The sequence below is a fragment of the Mirounga angustirostris genome, unplaced genomic scaffold (assembly GCF_029215605.1).
Source record: "Mirounga angustirostris isolate CCGP_5_RB_7025 unplaced genomic scaffold, mMirAng1.0.hap1 SCAF_11, whole genome shotgun sequence".
In the NCBI taxonomy this organism is placed as follows: Eukaryota; Metazoa; Chordata; class Mammalia; order Carnivora; family Phocidae; genus Mirounga; species Mirounga angustirostris.
The window spans coordinates 42,122,563-42,131,285 of record NW_026991719.1 but is presented as its reverse complement, the minus strand read 5'-3'; the positions used below and the strand labels follow the sequence as shown (position 1 = coordinate 42,131,285).

General features: G+C 52.7%; 1 protein-coding gene across 2 annotated transcripts; it reads left to right on the top strand.

The window, feature by feature from the left end:
- The first annotated feature begins 132 nt into the window (after positions 1-132).
- PIM2 (Pim-2 proto-oncogene, serine/threonine kinase) lies at positions 133-8,081 on the top strand. 2 transcript variants are annotated; one of them, XM_045877610.3, is made up of 6 exons: positions 133-3,054; positions 3,189-3,298; positions 4,061-4,111; positions 5,822-6,194; positions 6,677-6,853; positions 6,952-8,081. In XM_045877610.3, the coding sequence occupies exons 1-6, from the start codon at positions 2,994-2,996 to the stop codon at positions 7,113-7,115; spliced, it is 936 nt and encodes a 311-aa protein (XP_045733566.1). In that variant the 5' UTR covers positions 133-2,993; the 3' UTR covers positions 7,116-8,081. The 2 variants fall into 2 exon arrangements, with proteins under 2 accessions (XP_045733566.1, XP_064430095.1); XM_064574025.1 differs by lacking the exon at positions 6,677-6,853.
- The last annotated feature ends 642 nt before the right edge of the window (positions 8,082-8,723 follow it).

The following is an 8,723-nucleotide window of genomic DNA, read 5'->3' as shown; positions in this document are numbered from 1 at the left end:
CGGGACCTGTTCCCACCAAGTAAGCTCCATCTTACTGGCACACGTAGCCTGCCCGCCCTGTGCCCTGGGGTGTGGTGGGAGTGGAGGACTAAAGCTTCAGGGCTGGAACTGAACTTGCAACTTTTCTGCCTGCCTCCTTCCCTATATACGTTTGCTCTTTCCTTGTGATTTTTGATGCAGAAATGCTTTGGAAAGGCACAACAGATGCTTCGTATCAACGTAAGTTTAGTGGAATTGACTGGAGGGGCTTCCCTGGTTTAACTACAGAATGGTTAAACCCTTTCTTTTTCATGTTCTCAGTCGTCTGACACCCATACCCCTGCCTTTCCTTGGGGTAAAGCCACAGCAGAGAAGGATGGCAGGCCCCCGGGTCTTGTCAAGAGTGTATTTTGCTGTGCCTCACCAATGGGGCCCCTGTGGAAGGATGCATGCCCAGCGCTGCCGGTGAAGGCATGGCTGGTTGAGTGGCCATCTTGTGGGGTGTCTGTGGAATCCACTGGTCAAGCGTGCACATGTTAGAGAGTTGGTTTGGAACCCACTCTGGCTTTTTCTAGCTTTGTGACCTCGGTCAAATCACAGGCTGAGTTTCAGGGGTCCCACCATGTGTACGACAGGAGTGATTAATGTCTACTACCTCACGCTCTCTCTGGTTGTGAGCATTGAGAGAGAATGCACGTGGTCAAATAATGTCTGATGGCCTGGTGCCTGGCATGTTCTGAGAGCCCAAATGTTAGCAGATAGTATTTATTTACCTTATGTTGAGTTTTTTACACTGTTTGGCCCCTGCCTACCTCTTCTTGCTACCCTGTCCAATTTCACTGGCCTCTGCCTGGAATTTGCCCTTCCCCGGTCCTGAGCCCCCAACCTTGTCTTTCAAGATGGGTAGAGTGTCCACCTTCCGAGAAGCCCTGTGTGACCCCATCCATATTCTCACCTCTATCCACAGATAATGTCTTTACTCCTTCCCCAATAACTCTGTGATTCACTTCCCGGGCAAGGGCTGTGATGCCTGACTTAATCTGTGTATTTCTAATATCTGCACCCTTGCTGGGGCCTGGCAGGCTTACAGTAGACCCCTAATAAATACTGGATGAATAAGGGAGCGTACATGTGTGTATTTGCTTTTTGGGTGTTGTCTTGTGTGTGTGCGCGTATGTGTGTGTGCGTTTGACTTTGGTGAGTTCAAATCTTCACATGCACCTTGCAGTGTCTAGTGTGTGTGATGAGGGCTTGTTTCCAGGTGTGTCAGATGGTGACTGAGTGTGGGACTCTCTCTCTGACAGTTTATGTCTGTTTCTGAGACAAGTGCATGTCTGCGTGGGTCTGTCTGTGACAGAGCATCTGTGGTTTCTTTCTGATGGGGTGGATGTCCGTTTGTATTCCTGTGACAGATTCTGGGTAGCTATTTCTGGACAGTTTCAGTGACAACGCTGCATGTTTGCTGGTGTGGGGGGGGGGCGTGTCTATCCACATCTGTTTTGTGACACTGCCTATCTGTGGCTCTGTCGCATAAGTATGTCTGCCTTTGGAGCAGTACTTGTGTGTGTCTGGAGCATCTGTGTGTCTTCCTGTGACAGACTCAAGGTCTCTCATTTCTGGGACAGTACAAGTCTTCCTCTGACAGTGCATGTCTGATGGTGCCAGTGTCTTTGTGACAAGTTCTGGTGGTGTGTCTGACAAGACATTTCTGTGTCATTGTCACATGGCAACGTCGGTCCATGTGAATCTCTCTGGAGTGCCTGTCTTTCTGTAACAGTGTTTCTCTGGGTGTCATTCCGGGACATAACTGGCAGCATGGCTGCCTGACTGTGGATGTCAGTCTGTGACCGTAGATGTCTGCATGTGTGTCTAGGACAAGTTTACATGAATGTGTCTGACTATAGGTTTTGCGTATATCACATGGTACTTCTGTGTCGAGTGCATCTCTGTCTTCCTGCGGCGTGAGGATCGACTATTTTTCCCAAATTTGCGTTGGAGGGTGTTTTACCACCTGTCTGAGCCCTTTCCATCCCTGTCTCTCATTGGGGAAGCATACCCCCAAGCCACCATCACTCTGGCTCGCTAGCACCCCCCACCACCACCACCCGAGATCCACTACCCTCTGCCATTCCAGATTCTAGATGTGCTGACTAGGCTCGCGGCCAGACCTAGCCAGGTCTGTCCAGGTTAAGGGCTCCAAAACACCCCACAGGCCTCTGCCTCAGGGCGTGGGAACGCTGTCTCCCGCAGTGGTAGGGGGGTTATCCATCCCTGGAAGCTGGAAAGGTTCTTCCAGGATCCCCGGCTTCAGTTTTGGGGCAGAGGCCGCTGGTCGCCTAGAGGGCTCTCGTCTTGGGTGAGGAGCACTCTTTGGAGACAGGGTCCTGGGTAGCCACAGGCCCCGATTCTTAGAAGCCCGGCCTGGCATTATCTCCGCGCTAATCTCGAAGCAGCGGCTGCAAACCAACTTCCTAGGAAAGGAGGCGGTGCGGTTATTTTTTTAAGTTTATATCTATATATACACATACACACACATATATAAAAACAACCCCGCGCAACAACCAAAACAAATGCGGTTGCTGCAAAGGGATTCCCAGAACCGGTTTCCTCTTCGCGCGCGCGCCCCCCACATTTGCATGCGGGCCCGGCCCCCGCGGAAGATCCGGGCATGTATTTGCATGAGGGGGTACTTGAAGCGTTGAGGGTGGTATGCAAATAAGGATTGGCTCCGATTGGCTGGGGTACAGCAGGTGCCGCGTCCGGATTGATCAAAGCCAAGTGGGCGGGGCTGTCGCCCGGGGCGACTCTCTCGGGAGGCGCGTGCCCCGGCTCAGTAGCGTTGGGGCTGGCGCGCGCGTCGAATCTTAACGTTGCGCTGTTTTGCGGGCGCTTTGGGGCCATCAGCTTCTTTGCCTTCCACCCTGGCGCCCCCAAGTCCTGGCTCCCCAGCCTCGCTACCCCGGGCATCCACGCCCTGCGGGCTCAGCGGGCTCAATCTGCGCAGCACCACCTCCATGTTGACTAAGCCTCTGCAAGGGCTCCCTGTGGCCCCCGTGACCCCCACGCCGCCGCCAGGTGAGCGAGGCTCCCCTACCGCGACTAGGCCGGGCGGGCTGAAGTGGTTGAGGGCGCTGCGGGGGGAGGGGGGAAGGGGTCGCGGCCGGGCTCAGCACGCAGCCACCCTGACTTCCTCGCCTCCGCCTGCGTAGGAGGCAAAGATCGCGAAGCGTTCGAGGCCGAGTACCGACTCGGCCCCCTCCTTGGTAAGGGGGGCTTTGGTACCGTCTTCGCAGGACATCGCGTCACAGACCGACTCCAGGTACCAACCACGAGGGTCTTGGGTGGGTCAGGGGTGGTGTGTGTGTGTGCGTGTGTGTGTGCGTGCGCGCGCGTGTGTGCGTGTGTGTTGTGTGTGCGTGTGGCGGGGGCGGGAGTCCCGAGGCTGGGATGCTGATTGACCAGGGGATGAGCCTACAATGTGTGCGTGGTAGGGTCATGAGGACCAGGATCCGGGTTGGTGGGGGTGCCGGAGCGCGCGCACGTGCGCGCGCTTGTTTGTGTGTGTGGCGATCCAGGTGGGTATGTGGGGGGGGGGGGGAGGGGGTTTCAGGGCAGGGATGCTGGAGGTCCAGGGAGTGAGACTGAGGAGTGGGGGTCGTGAGGACTCTAGACCCTGGGATCCAGGGGATGTGTATCTGTGTGGGAAGGTAGAGACCCAGAGCTGAGATTTGGGGGATTTCGAGGGCAGATGTCCAGCGTGGAGTCCTTAGGACCAGGACCCCAGTACAGAGTTGGGGTGTCTTGGAGCTGGATGGGAAGATTGAGGGCTTGGGGTATTAGGAAATTCAGAGCCCAGGATCTGGAGTGAGGGGTCCTGAAGCCTGAGAAGAGAGAACCCAGGGCCAAGGATGATGGGAGAGGTGAACTTGGTTCTGGGGACTTGGAGGGCAGGGGAGAAGCTCCAGCTCATTTTGGGTTGTGGTGTAGCGAGGTTGGCACCAGAAAGACTAGGGTGAGGGTCAAGACTGGGAGGGGTGTGGGGGTCGTCTGCTGGCCCCCTCACCTCAGCTCTCTTCTCCAGGTGGCCATCAAAGTGATCCCCCGGAATCGTGTGCTGGGCTGGTTCCCCTTGGTGAGTATCTTTGGAGTCCCTGACCTGGCGACGCCATCTCTGAAAGATGGACTCTACCCCCTTGCCTTTCTGGGGCTTGTATGATTCCCTGGGCCCTGTAACGGTGAGGAGAACACTCCTACCAGCCTGTGTTTACTCCCCTGTGGTGACATCCACACCTCCATACAGTTCTGACTCACCCCAGCTCCCCTAGGGTCCTGGATTCTCCCCCTCCAACCCTCCTTTCTCCTCCTCCCTCCAAACACTGCCTCAGGGGCTGCCCGCAGGGCATGCTGGTGGGGAAAGAGGGGCATAGGTCACTGGTTGCCATGGTGACGGTGGCTGCTTCTCTTCGGCCGTTAGAACGCTAACGGACAACAGGGCGGGTCTGGGCAAGTTGTAGGTGTGGGAGCGCCCCCTGGAGGACTCTGGGGGAGACTGCGCCTGCGCAGGCTGTGGGACCCGGAGGGAGAAGTTGCGCCTGCGCAGTAGCGAAATTTTCATCACCGTGAGAAAACCTGTCTGCGGCTGTGCTAGTCAGCGGACTGGCCGGGAGAGGGCCCCACCTCAGGCAGGAAGGCGGATTCTGGCTGTCCATGAGCCCGCACCGGGCTTCTAGCGTGGGGCGGCTTCTGTGGCCAAGCATTTATGCCTTTTATTGAGCACTGTGTGTCTCAGGCTTTGCTTCATCATCAAAGTTTACTGTGTTCCAAGTCCCACTGAGTACTTGAGTTCAACACAGTTCTAGATGTTTAGTGACAGACAAAACATCACATAGTATTATTGAGTTCTTACTTTGTTCCTTTGCAATTAATCACTTTCAGCTACTTAACAAATGTATATTGAGCACCTACTATGTGCCAGGCAGAATTTTAGGCATTTGGCAAAATATCACATTTATTGAGAGCTCATTTTGTGCCAGGTCCTTTTCTACTAATTGCTTTTACCTATTTAATAAATATGTATTAAGCCCTACCCTGTTACCAGGCACTGTTATAGTCAGTGAACAAAACAGACAAACCATTATACAATAACAGTATTTATTGCGTGCTGACTCTGTGCCAGACTGTGCTATAAAGTGCTTTCAACTATTTAACACACATTTATTGAGCACCCACTGTATGTAAGGCACTGTTCTAATCTGTTCTGAGATGCCAGTGAACAAAAGATACACTATTACATAATAGTGTTCATCAGTTGCTTCTTCAGCAGAAGGTCTTTTTTTAAAAAGATTTTATTTATTCATTTCAGAGACAGCATGAGTGCATGCGCACGCGAGAGTCGGGGGGAGGGGCAGAGAGAGAGAGAGAGCATCTCAAGCAGACTCCCTCCTGGCTGAGCTTGGAGCCCGACGTGGGGCTTGATCCCACGACCCATGAGATCAGGACCTGAGCTGAAACCCAGAGTCGGATGCTCAACCGACTGAGCCACCTAGGTGCCTCAAGAAGGCCTTTTTTTTTTTTTCCTTAAACGGACTTTCATTTACTGAAATATTCACTGAGCTCCTACAATATGCCAGATGTGTATAGGCATAGTGGCTCAAACCACTGTTTCAGTGGCTGTGTTTGAGCCCTTAAGATGAGGAAACTGAGGCTCAGGGACGGAAGTGGGTTGCTGAAGGCCACACAGTCAGGAGGCTGAGGGGCTATGATTTAAGTTCAGGCGAGAAGTCAGCCTCAGAGCTGCTGGCCTGACGTCTTTGTTCTCTTTTCTCTCCCCCTCCCCCCACAGTCAGACTCAGCCACATGCCCACTAGAAGTCGCATTGCTATGGAAGGTGGGTGCAGGCGGTGGGCACCCTGGTGTGATCCGCCTGCTTGACTGGTTTGAGACACCAGAAGGCTTCATGCTGGTCCTCGAACGGCCGTTGCCTGCCCAGGATCTCTTTGACTACATCACAGAGCAGGGCCCATTAGGCGAGGGCCGGAGCCGCTGCCTGTTTGCCCAGGTAGTGGCAGCTGTTCGGCACTGCCACGCTCGTGGAGTTGTCCATCGTGACATCAAGGATGAGAACATCCTGATGGATCTCCGCCGGGGCTGTGCCAAACTCATTGATTTTGGTTCCGGTGCCCTGCTTCATGATGAACCCTATACTGATTTTGATGGTAAGTCTTCGCTAAATCTCAATGGGGGTGGGTTACCTTTTATCGTTATAGTCCCCTGATCTTTGACCTCTAGGCTGTGGTGGTCTGTGCTCCTTGATCTATATTGCACCTTTATAAGGTTCTTGAGTTTTAATATTGGGGACTCTCAAGCCTTGTCCTCTGCTAAAGTCCATCTTCTGACAGTGCCCAGACCTGGTGAGGGGATTGTGTTATTATCCTGAGTATTCCTTTTCTGTCTGGTAAAGGGATCCTACTGTTACTTTTAAGTGCTTTTATTCTGTTGAGGCCACTCTGCTGTTACCTTAACTGTTCTTTTTCTGATGATGAGACTCTGCTGTTATATTTAAAGAACTCTTGTGGTTAGGGGACCCTACTCAGGTAGTGTGTTCTCTTAATTCTGGTGAGGGGACCATACTTCCTGGGGAGGGGATGTGGGAGAACGGCATTATCCGAGAGTGGTCTAATCTCTGGCTTATGTGCAGGGACAAGGGTGTACAGCCCCCCAGAGTGGATCTCTCGTCACCAGTACCACGCACTCCCAGCCACTGTCTGGTCGCTGGGTATCCTCCTCTATGACATGGTGTGTGGGGACATTCCCTTCGAGAGGGACCAGGAGATTCTGGAGGCTGAGCTCCACTTCCCTGCCCATGTGTCCCCAGGTGAGGCCTTCACCAGTCCTAGCTCAGTGGACTCCATCCTACCCAGGGACTAGTGTCCCCAGTTGACTGCTAATCTTCTGTGTGCTTCTGATCTGCAGACTGCTGTGCCCTAATCCGCCGGTGCCTGGCCCCCAAACCCTCTGCCCGACCCTCACTGGAGGAGATACTGCTGGACCCCTGGATGCAGACACCAGCTGAGGATGCACCCCTGAATGCCCCCAAGGGGGGTCCTACCCCTTTGGCCTGGTCCCTGCTGCCCTAGTCCTAGCCAGGCCCCTGCTAGTTGGAATAGCCGTCCCATGGCATGCCACAGGGATAGATGGACATCTGTTGACCTGGTTATACAGGTCATTAAAAATCCAGTGTTACTAGGGTCAGAGATTGGGGATCAGGGGTCAAGAGACATAAGCGAAGTCTGCCCACTCCCCATCCCAATCCTGCTAAGGAGCCTTCCTCCCAGAACTTATGGTCTCTTATTCTGGAGGGCGGGGGGAACTTCCTTATTTCTCATTTTGCTAAGGGTGTTTATTTGGTTGAAGTTCCTTCCATTCTGAGCCCCAGGACTCTTATTCTGATGAGTTGTAACCCCTACACTGGCACCTCCTGCTACCACCACACACACTTAGTTCAAATGCTCTCACTTGGGCAAGGGTGCTTTCCTTCCAATGCCCCAGCAGCTCTTATTTTAGCAAAAGGACCCTTTTTCCTAGCCCAGGGTCCTATATTCAGTGAAGCTGCTTGCCTACCTCAGCCCAGGGTTGCTTATTCTGGGGGAGGTAATGCCCTATTGTTATCCCAAGACTTTTTTTTTTAATTATTTTTTATTATTATTATTTTATTTTTATTTTTTATTTTTATTTTTTGGTGAGGGGACCCTACTCTGTTATCCCAAGTGCTCTTATTCTGGTGAGGAGAACCCTACTTCCATGATTTGGGAAGGAATGGGAGATGGACACCACCAGAGTCCGCTAGGATGGGGTGGATGGTTTTTTGGGGGATGGGGTGGGGGAAATCATTCTTGTTGTTTGTTCTCCTGGGCCCCCCCCTCCATCTTTTTCGGATTCTTGCTGCCTCCTTCTGAGCCAGGATTGTCCAGTTGCTGAAATGTAAATACTTATGTATTGGTGGGAGGGGAGCTCCAACTGTGTCCTCCTCTTCCTTCTCCCCCTGCCTGGATTATTTAAAAAAGCCATGTGTGGAAACCCACTATTTAATAAATGTTATAGAATCAGAAGCGACTGGCCACTTGTAGATGAAGCAAGGAAACACATTATTTGATAAATATAATAGAATCAGAAGCAACTGGCCATTTGTAGATGCAGTGAGGCAATGATGGAGCATTTACTGTATGCTGAGCCAAGAGGGAGGTGGGCTGGATCGCTCCTCTGCTCTCGGAAAGCTTTAGCCCTGTGATATTGTCCTAAAGCTCTTTTATGGGTTCGTCTATGCAGGATCACAAAGAAAAATTTGATTTCCCCCATTCCAGCTCTTACGTACCTCCCAGGATGTGCAGAAGGGCTCCGTTGGAGATACTATAGACACTGAAGATGTTTGGGACATATCCCCAGTCAGAGGGCTTGCTCGGCCAGAGAAAAATGTCTCCCCCAACCCCGTTGGAGGAAATAAAGCTCTTCTCCCATGGGAGAAAAGGCCTTTCAGGGCACGGGGTGAGGGAGGGGCCGGGGTTGGGCACTGACGGAAACCTTCCCAGCCCTTCCAGGTTTCCTAATAACATCCAGGGTGTAAGTCACACCTACTTACCTTTGGCCCCTACCTTTTTTCACCTCTCCCTTGCTCTCTTGCTCATCCCTCTCATCTCTCATTCCTCACCTCCTGACGTACCCACCCTAACCTCAGCTGTACCCTCTCT

What these genes read in the sequence shown, in the direction of transcription:
- PIM2 (XM_045877610.3), top strand. Translation starts at nt 2,994, where the DNA reads ATGTTGACTAAGCCTCTGCAAGGGCTCCCTGTGGCCCCCGTGACCCCC. An exon ending in GACCCCCACGCCGCCGCCAG is followed by an intron (nt 3,055 to 3,188) that starts GTGAGCGAGGCT and finishes CCGCCTGCGTAG; the next exon opens with GAGGCAAAGATCGCGAAGCG. An exon ending in ACCCTATACTGATTTTGATG is followed by an intron (nt 6,195 to 6,676) that starts GTAAGTCTTCGC and finishes GCTTATGTGCAG; the next exon opens with GGACAAGGGTGTACAGCCCC.